Genomic DNA, 17,370 nt, shown 5'->3' with positions numbered 1-17,370 from the left:
GTCCAACTGTGATGATGCCAGACGACACAGAGAACATTGAGCTCACGAGTCTTGGTCAAAACTTTAACTGGACCAAACTCTGAAGATCTTTACACTCGATCGGATTTCAGACAGTGGCCCAGGTATCACACAGCACTCTGTATGCTAATCATGTTGACTGTCCCACGGTAAATCACGAGTTGTCAGACGGTGTGGTGACGTAACGCCTGTGACGTTTCCGTGGCATCCCCGTCGGGCTGAGAGTCAGACTTTAGCACAGGCATCAGGAGAGCAGAAGACATCTCCCAAACATGGCTTTGAATCGGAATCATTCGCAAAACGGCGGCCTTTTGATAAACAACGGAGAAAGGTATGTGTATTATATTCCGTCTCTGTGGTTAATTTTGTTACCTAGCTAGCTATCTCGTGTCTCTCGTCTCGGCTTGTTTACCATCTACTTTCCAGTGCGTAGTCAACATAATGCTATCCAACCGCTAGCCTCCTGCTAACTGTTAGCTAGCTGGCCTGGTTGACATTAGCATAGCTAGCTAGCCAACACCTCTGTTCCATTGTTGACGTTTGCGTTAGCTGATTAGGTCATCTCGGGGCAATTCAAATGATGTGTTTGCTGTTTTAAACTGGGGTGACATAATATTATTAATGGCTGCGTGTCTTGACAGTTGGTTTAAGCAAGATGGCTAACTTGTAACGTTAGCTGGCTATCAAAACAGGAAGTAGTGGTAGCTTTCGTATGGATGTTGACATCTTGTTAAAACAAAAATGTCATCATATATGTAATGTGTAAAGTGGGTTAGCTAAACGTTGTGAAATACAGTAAATTCAAACAATTGTCACATGCATACATATATTCTGCACCACAATTGCATCAGCTGATATTTTAGAGTGGTTACAGGTTACTTTATTTCCACCTGCTTCTTCTTCTCCTAGTGTTGTAAGGGATTGTAAGAATGTGGAGCTGTCGTTCAGCGATGTCTCCTGCAAGACAGACCTGCTGAGGGGGACCAAGAAGGGCACCGTTTACCTCACACCATACAGGGTACAGCCAAAGTTACATAGTCTTCATTTACAGTGTTCATATTCTTATACACCTGTTGTAACATCCTCTCCCCACACACTCTCTTGTCTCTTCCCTCATTCACTGGCTTAGTTGGTGTTTGTGTCCAGTAATACTAAGGATTGCCTGGGTTCAGCCATGTTCCCTTATTATCTGATGAAGGGCTGCGGCATTGAGCAGCCAGTCTTTGGAGCCAACTACATTAAAGGGACAGTGTCAGCTGAGGCTGGTGGTAGGTGGCCTTTTGTTTTTACTCTTAACCACCAAGGTATTTGATTTGTTTTGATTTTGTGTCTATAATATTAATTTCTTTCATAAATGGTCATATTCGTATTGCAAAATACAATAGATAGTTGGTGCATTATCTTAGTCAAAATAAACGGACTGCACTTCCTTGTCACCTCTGTTGACATTCACAGTAAAGAAAGTGTAGCTTTCTGTATTTGCTCTGAATGCAGTCGACTCTCTCAACAGGTGGCTGGGAGGGCCAGGCCCATTTCAAGATGTCATTCCCCAGCGGAGGAGCCATAGAGGTGGGACAGGATCTCTTCAAACTGGCCACAAATGGTTTGTATGCTAGTTTCCCTAATCACCGTGTCCGATGTTTTATAATGGCAAATATTAATTGGACACTTTTTTTTTTTGGTATACGTGTGTCTTGTGGGCCAGATGTTTGGTATGACACAAAAATAAGAATAAACTAATCTAAACATCCAAGGTTAAAAACAGTAAAGAAGTATAAGCACTAAATGTACTGAAGGCATGCCCCCAAAAGCTCCTGTAAAGAATGGCCCAATTACTATGGATATATATAAGATAATGGGGAGTGAATGAACACACCTATAACCTTTTAGAAAGTCCAGTTTATTTGTTACAAGAGACCCTTTTCTCTTGCTGTGTTTCAGCTTCTCGTGCTGCTCCTCCACAAAACGGTGCCGCCTCTTACGGCTATCCTTCACCTGGCATGATGAATGGCTATGGCCCACCCCCGCCTGCTCCTCCCGCCTACCCTTACCCACACCCTCCCCAGCAGAATGGATTCTACCAGGGCCCTCCCCCTGCTGCTGGCAACATGGGCTACCCTTGTCCAACAGCCACTGCAGGTACAGAATTCAGTTACTTGTTGACATTCGTATGTCGGATTCTACTGAAGGTACCAACGACAAATGAAGCGTGGTGTTTTTAGGCTGGCCTAACAGTAAATGTAATTTGCTAAAATAATTTAGCTGTTTTTTTTTGTTGATTTCTTTTATTTTCTTTTTTCATTCTTTCACGGTCAATAAATGTAACATAGAAAAGGCCAGTATATACTCTTAAGATGTGATTTTCATAGTTTTTAGCCTTTAGGTAATGTTTCCCTGCATGTGTATGCAGTGCTCACATATTTGTTTTTTGTATACACGGTTTTTGCCAAATGTCCTCATTGCACCTAAGTAATAACCCTTCAGGCACAAATGATGCTGTGGTTTTGCGCTCTTCCTGTCAGCGGTTAGTTTTTTTTTTATTTTTACTGTGTAACTAATTGCCCAAGCAGACTGTAACCTCCTTTTGACCTTGAAACTATCTCTCTTTTCTTTTCTGTCGGCCTGTGTTCCAGGAATGTACCCATCTGGTTTTGACTACATGGCCCCACCTCCTCCCTACCCTGGGCCACCCCAAAATTGGGCCGCACCCCCCCAGAACTGGGCAGCAACACCACCACCACCTCCAGGTCCATTTCTCTCTCCCTCACTCTCCCTTTATTTTTCCTCTATGTATGTCTGTGTCACTGCACCTGTCAGATCTGATCTGTCTGCCTCAAAGTGAGTCACTTCGAATCATGCCACCAAAAAAAGGGGTGCTGATGTCTCAACTGCTACACATCAAAATTACAAAGGATAAACAAACCCCCTCCTCCCTTCATTCTCTTTTCTAGCACCTTGTGGATTTTGGTGAAAACGGTCTCACCCTGCACATGGGGTGAGCTTGGTACGCTGCGCTGAAATATCAGTTTGGCCTACCTCCGTTTTAGGACGAGCTTGAGTAGGACATCCTCAGGGTGTGCCAGTAGATTTTGTCTCGAGGGCTCCTGGAGCTGTCAGTGGTTGTGCTTCACATGACTAACACTGTGCTCCTCGCATCAGTTCGCCTTACAATGTTGGGAGCTGCAGCATCTGTTCCTAAATATGTTCAACAGTCATCACTGTCTATCTTTATCTCCCTGTCTTTGTCATGTCTCATTTTATGCCCAGGTAACTCCAAGGCGGCTGAAGCGGCAGGCAACGCGTATTACAATCCCAGCAATCCACACAATGTCTACATGCCCATGGTAAGCTGCTTTGCTCGTCTTCCCCTCACTTAAACTTGTGGACATGGACATATCAGTTCTCCTTGTAATGGTACAATGTTGTTGTTTTTTTTAATCTTAATTCCCAAGCAGGAGAGGCCTCCACCATACGCACCTTATCCAAACTCTCCTGAGAAGAAAAACAACTGAGGCTCACGCTCCATCACTTCAACGACACTCCTCTCTCTTCCCCTGTATCTTAAATATATTCTAAAACCAGGAGTAATGTCGATGGATACCTACTCAATTGTAGAATACAGAAAAGAAAATGCAAGTTATAGAGGGCTCAAAGATGTCAGTGATAATTCTCCAGTGAATTAATAACATTTGGAATAGCCTATAAAGCAATCACATCTTTTAAATACTGTTTTTCCCCATTTACTTATGTTCATTTAAATGATTGACAACTTGTAACTCTAGCTTTTCTGAGACTTATCATTATTAACATTCTGAGTGATGGGATTTGCTTTACTCTGTCTGATTCTCTAACATGTAGGTAAGGGCGTCTCAACTGTCCTTGTTGAGAGCTGAAAGGAGGAGGCAGTATGGGGAATGTACTTTTTAAGACAGAGATTTATTACCAAAACATTTTGTAGCAATTTCTTGATTGCAGTTCCTATAGTTATTAACAATAGCAACTACTATAAAAGGTAAAGTATTTTTGCAGTATCAATGAAGGTACCGTGTGTGTTTCCTATACAGTTTTGCGTTGAGTAGTCGTCGTCCATATACAAAACCAAAATTGGGTTGAATAGTATTTAGTAATACAATATCTGACTGATTCTCATACTATGAATAGTAATACAGCGAGTTCCTTCATATATGACCAATGTGATCCTGCACTACATCAGTTCCATTACATTACAGTTTAAGTAATTCCTCTCAGTGTATGACCCAAATCTCACAGTCTCCATCATAATTGAATATATCTAAATGGAGGTTTTTGTCATCATAAGGAGCAGTGCATTGTTTGAAAAAGGGGGACCTGATAGACTTCTCACATAACAAGTCTATATGTGCAATATTTCAACCTGACATTTACAAGGTTATAGGTGGCAGGCTGGGGTCAGCTGAGTGAACCCTGGCTCTCCTCCTAGCTTCTATTGTATTCATGTATGCAGAGCCAAGCTGAAACCAGAACCCCACTCTTTGTGTAATTACACTAGTGTGGGGTTACAGGGCCACAGCGTTGCATTAAGAGCCCATCAGTGTTTTTGCCTGCTTTTGAAACTTCTGAATGAAAACCATTTATTCCTGATTAAAGTAGGGTGAGGTGTCAACAGACTGTGTAATTGCATCCCCCCCCTCATTGTGCATCAGTTAACACCTGTTTGAAGGACTATTTGCACACAGTTGTAGAGGATGGAGGATTTTGGGGGGTTTGGGTTTTAGTTTGCTTGAATTAATCAAAATGTCTATATATTAATATCTCTTTTGCAGTTATTATTCCTCTCGCTGAATTTTGTCTGTCAATTAAAATCTAATAAATGAGTCATTTGTTGAATTTTGCATTTTGGTCATTTATCTGATTGAAGTTTTAAACACTGAATCACTTCACACACGAATACAAACCCCTTAATTGGGTTAAATATCTTAAATATCTAATTTACATTTACTGAATTATTGCTGAATTTTCTTCATCAAACATTGATTTCCTAACTCTAAATGCAGTCCATTTACCATGACATTTATTATTACTGACTTTATTAACTTTGCTCTTTTAATTAGATTTGCTGCTTATCGCGCCATTAAAGTGATAAAGTGTACTGGTAATCATTCTCCAAGTAAAGGCTTCACATTGATTGATCATTATGTAATGTGAAACTACACATGGTGTGTGTCTGGTCAGTAGAAGCCATTTCTTTTTTACTTACTCCATAACTATCTGGACTGGTACAGTCTCTGAGGGCGATTCACAAAAGGAAGAAATAAGACAATTCGAATGATCCACACTCTTACTGAATAATATATTTATTATGTTATGAAACACTATCAAACCTGAACATAATATTCACTCTTATGACAGAAAACCACACTGTGCAGATGTATCCCATAACACTGTTTCAAGAGTCTGAATAAATAAAGATGTCATGCACTAAAACACAAACTATTCACTACACACAAATGCTTTCTGGATCAACACATAACCACAAAGTTTATAACAACACCTAAAGCTAGCGAGCTAATATCCACTCACAGCTGTCCACCTATGAATTCCTAAACACTAGTTCTACTTTATGGCTCAACTCCTCTTTCTTTCCAGTTCCTTACTCAGGAAAAGGAAGTGTGCTTTTTACTGCCATGTATCTAATGTTAATTCTATACATTTCTCTGTAGCCGCCACTAAATTGTAAACTAGGTTAAAGATGTGCAAAGCCCTACTGTGTGTTCTTCAGGGAGATGAGAGCTCTATAGGGACTTTATTGACCCTTTAGGACAAACAAGTACTTCTAAAAGGAATGAAAAAATCAACTCACTTAAATACAGATTAATATAGGATTACTCACTGAGTTGCTTAAATAACAGTTTATCTAAAGGGGGTTCTTAAAGATCTATTTTCTCTCGGCTTAGAGAACTGAACTCTGTCACATTGCTAGATACTGTTTTGAGAAATGCTCATTTTTCAGATGAAACGTATTGCACGGGACTCCGACTGATACTTAAATTTCTTAACACTGCATTTGTCTAGTCTTAAAGTGATTAAAGCCTTTAATCACTCAGAGCTACAAGGGGTGAGTTCAAATTAGAAAATAATAATGAAATGAAGAAATGCTACTGCGCTGATGTTGAATTCTAAGCTGTCCTATTGCTTGGACGCCTAACTCCAGTGTAGCTACTGTGTGTGTGACATATGGGTAAAGGCAACATGGGTAATCTCTACCTGTCCATTTGGGTTCAAAGGTCTATCAAGTCACCATATTGCTCTTTCCAATCAAATACTGTTAGAGCTACAGGATTGTCGGCAGTGAAGGGGTAATTAAGGTTGAATAGAGATATTCAGCATGAGATTTGACTCAGATCTGGTCGAGCGGCTGCTACGGCTCCTCCTGTAGAAACCACACCTCATTGCGGCGTCCGTAAGGCTTGAGTGGCGGGTCGTAGCTGCAGCAGAAGTACTGCTTGCGCTGGAAGGGGGCCGTCTCACCCAGGGTGCGCGTCAAACGCAAGGCCTCTGCTCGGTACTCACTCTCCCCTGCGAAGCCTCCAAACTGCCTGTGAACAAAAAAAGAAAAGAAAAAGACAGAGGTGGATAATAAGAGTGTTAGTTTAATTGGGTGAACTGGGTGGACTTCTTACTGGATGTGCTGTCTCACTGGAATGGAACAGGGACCCAAAAGACACACAGTGAGGTCAAGTAAACCTGCCTTAGTACAATTGCCCTGCAGGAGACTGAACATATTAAGTAAAATAGCTACTGGTGCATTTAGGTCAGGTGGGGTAACTGTGCTGCAAGGCAGCTATAATTGGTTTCAAAATGTGGACTAAATAATGACTAGTACAGGGGGAAGCTCTTGGAAAGACTTTAACACACAGCGCCTCACATCAACATGCATAACACTCTCTTCCTTGTATGTATATATCAGCATTTTGAAGCACTTTAAATGGCCCCTACAGAGCGTAGACAGTCATGCCAGGCCGCTCCTCAACCCTGATGGCACTGTCGGTGGGAGTCGGGGGGCTTTGCTGGTAGTTGGAGGGGATGCGAATGCCGACCACCAAACGGCGAGACAGGACGCCGTCATTCCGTGGGTACACCGTGAAGATGATGGGAGCTGCTGTGCCCATGGCCTCGCCTTACAGGAAGAAGTGAGACAGGAAGGGAGTTAAAAAAAGAAAAGAAAGAGGGAACATCAGAGACAGCAGAGAAGCTCTCCTCCCTACGACCCACCTCTAAAGGTCAGGGTCGGCGTGCTTTTGAGCAGAGTACATAATATCATTATGCAGATGCCAAGAGTGATAGTTTTTATCCACTGCAAAACAGGCCATGTAAATCACACCTCTATAAATAGCAAAAACAAATGAAACAACGATTCTGCACTGAGGCCTAGCTTTCAGACTGCACTTAACCTGGCTGAGGTTATATTTCTCTGCCCTCGAAGGACATTAGTGTCTGAGCATTATTCAGATGTATCCTCCAATAAAGCTAAACCATTTGAAGTGAGCCAGCTTAAACTGTAACAATAGTTTTTTTATAAATGTATTTTCTTTCATGAGGATGAGCTTAAAAATACTGAAAGATCTAAAAGAAATACAAGAAAAAACATCCTTCATCAGATTATGAAAATCTTTCAATTACATTACATGAATCGTGAATCAAACATGGAACAGGAAGGATAACAGAGGTGGTTCATGGGCCAAATGAGGTCCTATAGTGTTGGTAAACATATCTTTGCACACTGATCCACCAGGGCGTTTTGTCTTCTGATTGGCTTACCTTGTTCGTTGCTCCCGCCGATGTACATAAGCAGCTTCCTCACCAGCTCCCCCGTCACTTGGTCAAAGGTTCGTCCCTCAGAGGAGACGACAGCGTATTTGGCACCATCGTACCTCCGCACCTCAAAGCTAACTCCATCCTAGAGAAGAAAAGGAAATCGGGGTGGCTTCGGCATCAGCGGGCCAAACCACGGCTTCACATTGCATGCATGCACATATGCAGAAATTGCTTTTATGCACACACACACACGCACGCACACACGCACACACACACACAGTTGTTGTCTTCCTGGGGATGGGTGCAGGGAAGATGTTGAGCTCTCAGATATGATTCACCTCTCACACACTGATGTTGACTATCTGCTCCTGAGGACGAAAGCCTTGAACTGGCCGGGGGTTTACACTCGGAGGGTTCAGTGTGTGTGTGTGTGTGTGTGTGTGTGTGTGTGTTGGTGTGCGTGTGACTGCACACACGTGGGTATGTGAAACCATTGTTGGCAGCCAAATAATAAGATGCAGATGAAACATATTTACATTGATTTGATTTAATTTCTTCTTCAGCTCGGCAGTGTTCAGTCAGCCTACAGAGAATAATGGGCAAGAGATGCACGCGCTTACATAACAGTGCACAGGCGAACACATACGCGCACGCACACACACAACTCGCCCCCACCCCCAGACACACAGCATTAATGTGATGCAACAGTTTTGCATTAAATATGATTAAGTGGGGCTAATGTGGAGCACAGTCACTCAACTATGCTGCTGAGCAATAACTTTAATAGGTTTTGAAGGAATCTGGTCACTGTAGAGACTGTGATGCAGGTTTTGAATTCCGCTAATGTGATTATGCTGTGCCGTATTTTATAGTGTGTGTGTTTGTATAGTGTTGTTAAGCGCTGAAGTTTAGTTTCATATTGTCATTGTCATTCGTTCCCCTCGTACAGTTTGCCATCGGCCTATGAGAAGCTGCTGGCTGCTGTGAAAGATGCCGCTTATTATTTTTGCAGATGAGGTGTTTTTTTCAACATGATGCCAGCAACAAAGAAAGGCAACAGTGGGCATCATTTCCACTGCATATCCTCATTCTTACGTGGGCTCCTTAATTTCTCTCCCCTGAAGGCGAATCTAAAAATATCATGCAAATGATTTCGTCTTCATCTCGTATATTAATTTGTGACTCTCTCATAGGGTATTTAGACGTCTTCCCATTGCTATATTAGTTGTCTTTGCTATACAACTTTCATCCATCTAATATTACTGTAACTCACTACAGAGAGGAAGAAAACATGAAAACTCTGTTAAGAGGTCGTGTAATCAGAAGATGCTGCCAACAGTATGTTATCATGAAGCTCTAACTTGTGACAGGCTCCTGCGTAGTAATTACAAGGGTTCTGCTCTGTGTGGCTTGTCAGTGGGACCACCATTAACATTGTGTATGGGTGACATACCAAGAAAGCAGAGCCTGACTTCTAGTTAAGTAGTGCAATTAATTTGTCTGCCATGTGTCTGTGTGTGTGTGTTTAGCTGCTGTCTTATGCCAGCTTATACAGTGATAATTACTCCGTGCCTGAACGCAGCACACGACAGGTATTATCAACACTGTGACTGTTAAATTGCCTTGTCGGTTCATGTTCCGTTAAAATAATCTGCATTCATTAGCAAACTTCTGAACTCCACTTATGTGTTGCTGTTGTTCGGCTGTGAATGTGTGTGCGTAGGTACGTGTGTGTGTGTGTGTGTGTGTGTGAGAGAGAGAGCTGCCAGGCATCTCGTCTGTATTCTGTGTCAGTTTTAATTAAGAGTGTAAGGTGACAGGAGGAGTCAGGCGGGTGCTCCACAGATCAGGTGACAAGCTCTGATTTCAATACCTGCTGTTTAAACAAGTCAGTCAAGTCCAGAGATTTGATGACGCTCGCTGCTCTGACTTCTCACGGCTGTTTAATGAATCGGAAGCGTGATCTTTCTGCACTTAGATCCGTAATATCAATGATCGATCACCAATTATGATCCTCTTTGTCCACTTTTCAGCAAATGCCAAGAGCTTTGCAGTAAAATGAATTCTTTCCCATTTCCAAATGTGAGTAGTTATAATTGGAATCGCTAACACGCAGTTATTTGTGCACACACTGCAGGCTTAAATGGTCTTCTTTTGAATTTCAGCTTCAGACAAGAGATGTTAGTATGCAGTGTCAGAACAGATCTGCCTTCCTGTGTGTGTGTGTCTGTGTGTGTGTGTGTGTGTGTGTGTGTGTGTGTGTGTGTGTGTGTTGGTAAATGTGTCAGTTTGGGTCATTTGATTCCCCGCCTGTCTGGCCAGTGAGGCTGGAAGTCCTCTTTGTCTCGTTCTGTCTGCCTTTGTCTCCCTGTCAAAAGTTAGCTGCTATACAAAGGTAAACACACAAAGCCACTTTCAAAACCCACGGCAACCGTGACATTACATGGCTACATGCACATTTACAGTAGTGCACTGTGGGTCAACAGGGCACGAGAGAAGAACCTCGAAATGTCTGTGAGGCACACACATCACTGAGTTTACTGGAATCTCTCCAAAGTGTGCATACATTAAATATAGGCAAACACAATATACACCTAAACATAACAAGGGACGGGGGGGGGGCTGACATGCAAAGGGCATGCCCTTCCTCCTCTGTGACGTCAGTTTTCCACGTCACCGTCCTCATCAGCTATGGTCAGTGTATCAGCGTACACACCCGATCCATATCTGAGCTCATGGGTTAACCACAAACACGTCTCATCTGCATCCTCTTCCATCCTCCGGGTCAGTTGCTTTCACATGCACGTATACACAGCACGAGCGCAGCACCTCTCTTCCTCACACACACACACACACACACACACACACACACACACACATTGACACACGTGCAATGTCATGATGGAAAGAACAGTGACCCACAGCTGTGCGCGCAACACTGAATAGGAAAACATAAAACCTCTCTGACTGCAGTACAGTGTGTGTGTGTGTGTGTGTGTGTGTGTGTGTGCGTGCGTTATTGTCTTAAGGCTACACAGAACTCAGCATCACCATCTTTATTCATGTCTGCCTTGTTGATTGGCAGAGGACCTCTGGCTGGTTTGCCCCTTTGCCCCACACTGCGGCTCAGCAGGCATCCTTATAGGTCACAAGCAATTAACTGCCAGGCTGTCAGTCACGATTACAGGGGCTGTGTTAACAGCAGGGGCAAGTCAATGGCCATTTTAAACAAAAGGACCATAACATAGTCTTAGTTTGTGTTAAGTGCTGGATGAAATATTTACGCAAACAGGAGGAGAAACCGTGCACCTCCACAGTGCAGCAGGGTTACCGTGCGTAATCATAGCTGCAGACGCGCGTAAAGAAATGGAGCTTGGCGAAGCTTTAAAGATGTCAGAGTGATGGAGCTGTGTCGGGCACTGCTTACCTTCGTCTCGCTGCTGAGCAGTTTATATTCCGTCTCCTCGGTGTTTCCGAAGAGCGAGTTCTTGATCATGCCAAACATGTCGCTTGGACCAGGTCACCTCTCCTCTCTCCGCTCCTTTGGTTTCTCCCTTTCGTCCAAACAACTTTCTCTCCCCGCTGGAACCCCCTGGTGTGGTCCGTCCAACTCCTGGGAAAGGCTCGACGAGGAAGAGGTGACTTCTAGCAGTATCCAGGTGCTCCAAAAAAAAAGCGCCGAAAGAGTGCGCGCCCTGTTCCTCCTCAACAGCCGCTTCTTCCTCTCGGAGACAGAAGTTGGAGATGCTGACTCCGCGCCCCTCTGCCGAACCCAGGAATGAACAAGCGAGCCTCTCCTCTGACCGGCTGGAGTGTCTCCGCCCTCCTCCTCTCTTCCTCCCTCTCGTTGTTTCTCCTCTTCACCAGCTTGACGCTCACTTATATCACCACCTTTCACTCTTAAACGTTAAAGTTCACGTAAAGTGGGGACATCAAGCTGACAGCACAGAGCTCATTTTCCATGGCTTATTACCCCCCCAGATGAGTTCAGGTTGCGCTGACATTAAAAATACATTGACTTGCATGAGTAATTCCCTGGTATGAGATGCAGCATCATAGTCTACAGGGAGTCACCTCCTCCTAATCCTACCCCCCCCCCCCCCCCCCCAAAAAAAAAAAAAAATAGCGTAACCTTCAGTGCCACTCAGCTTTTGTTAGGGTTTCTCTCTCATTCTGTTTGTCATGGCTGTCTCTTCCAGCATGCATGAAACAGTGGGGCGTGGAGAAGCACATTTACGTCCTGCTTTTTGTGCAATATAAATTTTGACACAAGCCCTGGGTTTGTCAGTATGCATTGGACTTTCTTTCCAGGGCTGTGTGTGTGTGTGTGTGTGTGTGTGTGTGTGTGTGTGTGTATATTAGTTTGGGGGGCAGTGCAAGTCTTACTCCCTGTGTCAACTGTGCGTTGCTCTGCTTTAGGGTTAGTCTATTTAAATTCACACCGAAGGCCATGTTAGTCACCACTGGAGAGTAAGAGGAAACAGGAGGGGTAGATTTAGTATAAAAAAGTGGGATGGATAGCATTGGGCCAGAAAAGCTGAGGTACTGTATGAGGGAGCTGTGGCAGCATACTGTACATATACAAATCACTGGGACACCGTACAATGGAATGTATTTCAATGTCTAACTCACTTTATTTGAATGTGTATTTCATTATCTTCATTTTTTGTTGACTGTTTAAACAAAGGCCAGTGATTCAGATTTTGAGGATGCAACTTGTGTTGTTAAACAATTATTCCCGTCTCTCAGGCGCCGATGATAAGGGTTCCTCTTGGCCCGATGCAGTTTCCCTGTTTGGCGTGTACTGTGATGATTTTGGAGACGTTTTCCTCTCCCATTACGTAATGGTGCAGTGTGTGCGACTGATGCACACAGCAGCAACATCCTGGCCTGTATCAAGTTGCCTTGAAACCTCACTTCAAAAGCAGTGACTGTCAATAGCTGGTAGTAATCTATAGTGGCCATTGCTATTCAACTTCGTGACTTACTTGTTTTGTAGCTGCGGGTTGAATGGGGTGGACAAAAAACAAAACAAAATGAAAAATAGATATAACCTTTTATGAGCTAAGTCTGTTATAAAGTCCTAATATACTCTCAAACATCTTCTCAACAAGAACATAAGCAACAAAGACCCTATATTTGTTTGACACTATATTGTAGCAGCACTATTGTCTTGTTTTGCATCAGACTGTATTTATGTTCTTGTTTGCTGTCCACCCCAATGTACACTCATGCAAAAGCATGCATAATGGACAACTGCAAGAAAGGCAGTGAATGCCTCAGTGGACAAGTCTAATGGGACAAACCGTGAAGAATCCCACAAACAACTGTGCAAATTGCTGTGACTATAAAAGACATGAATTCACCAAGCCCATGTGTCTTCATAACTTTACATTCAAAAAACAACAGATTCTCAATGATTGCTGCTGATTAATGTCATATTAGTATTTACTTTTACCTGGCTGCTTAAGTGCGTATAAATGCAGTAATAAATGGATTTAACTGCAAGTTTAATTGATACGCAAGCAGGATGTGTATTATAATGTGTAAACAAGGTCTTCAAAAATCTCAAAGTGTAATAGTGGCAAATATTTTAATGGGACAAATGAATCAAAATGTACTTACAGACGTTTTGAAAGGTTGCTTTTGCCTTTTAACATTAAGGACATTTCCAAAACACAAACAGAAGGAGGTGAGGATAAGCTGTACGGTACAGTATATTTACAGCCAAACAGATATATTTTCACAGTTGCTTCAAATACTGCCAGATCAGATTATCATCATATTTCCTCCCCTTAAACATAGGTAGAACAACACAACAGGAAAAAGTCGAGCTTCCTCAAATCAGTCCACGATGGCACAATCTCCAGCCTGCCAGACTCCAGCCAAATATTTATCCCTTTAGAGTTTATGTTACATGAGGTGAATTGTATGAGACCAGATGAATCGGCCACAGACAAGTCACTTCAGAAAAGGGTCAAGATTTTCTTCCAATGTTGCACCCTCTCATGTCCTCACTTCTCCCAGCCTTTACCCCCTGGCTGAGTGGGCAGCCTGAGCCCCACTATGCCAGCCACTTCTTCTTGGCTGCGCTCTCCCTTGCCATGGTAAAGGTTGTGCAGGACCAGGTGGTTCCTGGTAGATGTCAGCAAACAGAGGTAGGTGTCTGAGGCATGGTGTGCCTCCTGCTGGGCACGGCAGTACCTTTCTCCTGTTACCTGTGAGAGGGTTTAAGGAAAGAAATATTAGTGAAGATCAAATGACGAACCAGATCATAACATTGGCTGCCAAGTGGTCAGTTCCTTTAAACAGTGTTTTCATTTCTGCTTTGTTCACTAAATCAGTCACCATAGGGAAAAATGAAATCAAGTTATGTTTATGAAGGAAAGCCTTAAGGTCTAGCTGGTGGACAACATGGAGTCAGCGATGGCTCCAGTAACAGACTATAACATAAACATATGAGTACATCACAGGCTCTTCTGCCAGAATGTTTTTTTTTCTTCATCAACCATAACAGCTACATGGACAGAAAGCATTTGGTCCAGTCCTTATAGAGTTTCATATATACATTATAATGCCTCCGGGTCTTTTCAGAGCTGGGACAAATACACACTGACAAGCAGGAGTTGCTCCTAGCTATTTGGCTTCAGTGACTGCACATGCATTCAACCACCCTGGTGAGCCATGTTCTCCCAAGCATAAGCAAAACAAGCTTTAAGCCTATATGCATATAAATCCGAGCCCATCATTTGAACAAACAGCTCTACTACTGTGTTTTGGGTAAACACAGAAACAAACAGAATCACACGCTCTTCGGTGGACATGATGGTTATAAACAGGCTGTTTAATGATGTAGGTTGATGGAAGAGGAGGTAGGCTACACATAGTAATTCAAATATATATAAAGTTTAATTTAGGGCTGTCCTTGACTGAAAAGACTCCTTGTTGACTAACGAACGAAGGGTTTCTGTGTTTCATTTAAAAATATTTACAACAAAATGTCTCTGCAGTGTTTTAGTTCCTGTGAAGATGAATGTGGTTATCCAGAAGCACTTCTCTTAAAACGCTTACTAGAGATAAAAAATGTTTTAAAACAGGCCCGCCGATGAGTAGTACTTATATTACATACAAATGAATGAATGGTATTATTAATGTGGTCAGTCTGGGTTCAAATCAACAACGACTATTTGAACACAATGGGTGGCTGAGTCAATTCACTCTGGTGTGCGTGGTTACCTACATGCTGTTGTTCATTTACTATTAGGCGGAGTACCTCAACACCTGCGTTTCAACACGGAGCTATGCTAAGGCTCATTAGCTGCTGGCTAAAGTTAGCGTGTCCTTACGCTTCACAGTCACCTTGCGTTGAACTGTCACTTGTAAATATTAGCAGATGGCAACAACAGCCCTCCGGTGTCATGCTGGGTGTTCGCTCTATTCCCACGTTTGTGAACGGCTGAAGGGCGAGCATTATTTTCACTTAACTAACGTTAGCAAAATAATAACGTTATCATTCAAGAGTTATCCCGGTTAGCTAACGCTAGCCATGCACTTCCCATGCAGTTTGTAAGGGTAGTTAGCTAACTTAGCTAACGTTGGCTGAAACGCAGTTGGTGGAGAAACTCGCCTTGTTCTTACGAAACTGGTCCATAACATAGTTGTAGGCCAGTGACTGTTTGTAACTTGGTCCTTGGATGGCACGCAGTTCCTTCAGTATTCCTCGGCAGGCTCGAAGGGGCGATGACAGCGCTGCCATCTCTGCACGGTGTTGTGATTGTGCTGCGTGTGACGCTAGGCATGCTCAACCAAACACCGCACAGTCGATTCAATGAGTGCATGTCGACCACGAGGCGGCGATATGTCACACTAAAAAGGTCCACGACCCATGTGACGCTTCTTCCCCGCTGACATTTTCCTGCAACAGTTTTAAGGTAACGTGGATTTAATTGAACATGTACACAGAGTATGAATAAATGTATAATTATGCAGCGCAGTGGGATAATATGTAAACAGTACGTTCAAGTTTTTTTGTGTGTATTTGCCGTCCAGTGTCAAATTAGTTTTACCTTCCTGCGGTCCCTGGTTGTAGTCTTGCTGGAGGAGCCCAGGGTTAGAGAACGGCTCACACTTAATGAAAACACCTGAAGAAGCAAACAAAGTCTTCTATATCTCTTCAGCTACTGTAAAAGTGTTTTAAAGTGCTGGACCCCAGTTGCAGGTGGCAGTGGTTGTACTGAGAGCTCACTCACAGGTGCTAAAGTATATGATTAGGAAGAGAACATGTATGCTCAGCAGAGGGTGAAAATAATGCCAACTGTGACATTCATCACCATCATTTTCCAGTGAGTGTTCTTCATCCGTTGACCGTTTGTTACATTTTCAAATTCCGGCTCACAGATGTCGTCTGAAACTTGGGGAAAGGTCCAGCAGAGACTGTTGAGGGGGTCGAAGAACCACAGTGCTGCATGTTTGGGAGGCTCCATCCAAGGTCAGCCAGGGGAGAGGAAAGCTGTAAGAACTGTTGATCCTCGGTCACATTTGAAGCCTCGTCCACATGGAATCCACCTTCTACTTCACTGTAAGGTAATTTCTTAATGTGCTTATGCACGATTCAAACATTGAACAGAAGTTGCCTGAAATCTTCGCTCAGCCTTACACACAACACCTGTCTTTGTAAATACAATCGGACTTGAGTTTTGATCGTGAGCTGAGTAATTACTGTCTGATAAACAGGTCAGCGGAGGAGACGGAGGGGGCCGTGGAGGTTTTTAATCATATTTTCTTTCAGGATCTGTCAGCATCTCTCCGTCTCTTTCTCCCTTTGCTATAAATAACAACTTTAACGCAGAACAAAACTAGATATGCGCTGTATTGTCTTGGCTGTGGAAATGAATTGAAAACAACTTATTCCCTGAAGAGAATGAAACAAAAGAGTGTGGTTTACCTCACGCTCTTTTGAGTGTAAGCCTCTGTGACGCCTATTGTACACAATAGAGTGGATTGTCTTTGTGTGCATGCCAAGTGAAATGTTATGGATTTTAAATTTCACCAAATATGGTCATTTGGTCTACGTCATTCCTGATCGCAGAAACAGGGTCGATTAGACAAATCCTTTGATGACTGGAGTGTTTTAATGGAGGCATAAACACTCTGCCGTCTTTTACCTTTGCTTTTGACCACCTATCGTTGTGACACTTGGGAGCGGTCATCTGTCACCATAGCAACACCGAGTTTGGCTTTTTTCACACTGACGTGAACCACAAATTCCTTCACTGCTTTGTCCGATTTTATCGCACGGTGCGCGTACAGCGTAAGAAGGTAACAGTGCTTTATCACACAGAGATCTTTTCGTTTGACCGATTTAACATTGAATTATTTTGTGGATTAAGTGGATTACAGCGAAGCCGTGCAGTTGGAGTGGCACACTGCACACATTTGTTGTTTGAGAGGTTCAAACATCAGGCGCTGCCCTGAAGGCAGGTCACAGGTCATCAGGCTGGTCGGTCCAGCACTATATTCCCAGTGTTTCCAGTTATTTGAGCTTGTGTATTGATGATT

General features: G+C 43.1%; 3 protein-coding genes across 4 annotated transcripts; 1 reads left to right on the top strand and 2 right to left on the bottom strand.

Annotated features, from left to right (window-relative positions):
* The first annotated feature begins 229 nt into the window (after positions 1-229).
* wbp2nl (WBP2 N-terminal like) lies at positions 230-4,884 on the top strand. 2 transcript variants are annotated; one of them, XM_070923713.1, is made up of 8 exons: positions 230-349; positions 928-1,036; positions 1,148-1,286; positions 1,529-1,621; positions 1,960-2,157; positions 2,652-2,765; positions 3,286-3,362; positions 3,474-4,884. In XM_070923713.1, the coding sequence occupies exons 1-8, from the start codon at positions 291-293 to the stop codon at positions 3,528-3,530; spliced, it is 846 nt and encodes a 281-aa protein (XP_070779814.1). In that variant the 5' UTR covers positions 230-290; the 3' UTR covers positions 3,531-4,884. The 2 variants fall into 2 exon arrangements, with proteins under 2 accessions (XP_070779814.1, XP_070779812.1); XM_070923711.1 differs by having other exon boundaries at positions 3,471-4,884.
* A 1,531-nt stretch (positions 4,885-6,415) lies between these two features.
* Positions 6,416-11,317, bottom strand: LOC139300790 (heme-binding protein 1-like). The gene is made up of 4 exons (XM_070923979.1): positions 11,240-11,317; positions 7,816-7,954; positions 6,994-7,174; positions 6,416-6,593 (listed from the first exon to the last, which is right to left on the bottom strand). Exons 1-4 carry the CDS (start codon positions 11,315-11,317, stop codon positions 6,416-6,418), a joined length of 576 nt encoding a protein of 191 aa, XP_070780080.1.
* Positions 11,318-13,391: 2,074 nt separating this feature from the next.
* On the bottom strand, positions 13,392-15,579 carry fmc1 (formation of mitochondrial complex V assembly factor 1 homolog). The gene is made up of 2 exons (XM_070923679.1): positions 15,440-15,579; positions 13,392-14,030 (listed from the first exon to the last, which is right to left on the bottom strand). Exons 1-2 carry the CDS (start codon positions 15,566-15,568, stop codon positions 13,827-13,829), a joined length of 333 nt encoding a protein of 110 aa, XP_070779780.1. The 5' UTR covers positions 15,569-15,579; the 3' UTR covers positions 13,392-13,826.
* Between the last annotated feature and the right edge of the window lie 1,791 nt (positions 15,580-17,370).

This window comes from Enoplosus armatus, chromosome 17, assembly GCF_043641665.1.
Source record: "Enoplosus armatus isolate fEnoArm2 chromosome 17, fEnoArm2.hap1, whole genome shotgun sequence".
Lineage (NCBI taxonomy): Eukaryota > Metazoa > Chordata > Actinopteri > Centrarchiformes > Enoplosidae > Enoplosus > Enoplosus armatus.
This window is presented reverse-complemented; position numbering and strand designations above follow the sequence as displayed.

Excerpts from the sequence above, each read along its gene's own strand:
- wbp2nl (XM_070923711.1), top strand. The coding sequence starts at position 291 with ATGGCTTTGAATCGGAATCATTCGCAAAACGGCGGCCTTTTGATAAAC. Across the intron at positions 1,037-1,147 it reads TTTACCTCACACCATACAGG|TTGGTGTTTGTGTCCAGTAA; the intron begins GTACAGCCAAAG and ends TCACTGGCTTAG. Across the intron at positions 1,287-1,528 it reads AGTGTCAGCTGAGGCTGGTG|GTGGCTGGGAGGGCCAGGCC; the intron begins GTAGGTGGCCTT and ends CTCTCTCAACAG.
- LOC139300790 (XM_070923979.1), bottom strand. The coding sequence starts at position 11,317 with ATGTTTGGCATGATCAAGAACTCGCTCTTCGGAAACACCGAGGAGACG. Across the intron at positions 7,955-11,239 it reads TGCTCAGCAGCGAGACGAAG|GATGGAGTTAGCTTTGAGGT; the intron begins GTAAGCAGTGCC and ends TTTCTTCTCTAG. Across the intron at positions 6,594-6,993 it reads GGCATGACTGTCTACGCTCT|GCAGTTTGGAGGCTTCGCAG; the intron begins GTAGGGGCCATT and ends TTTTGTTCACAG.
- fmc1 (XM_070923679.1), bottom strand. The coding sequence starts at position 15,568 with ATGGCAGCGCTGTCATCGCCCCTTCGAGCCTGCCGAGGAATACTGAAG. Across the intron at positions 14,031-15,439 it reads ACCAGTTTCGTAAGAACAAG|GTAACAGGAGAAAGGTACTG; the intron begins GCGAGTTTCTCC and ends ACCCTCTCACAG.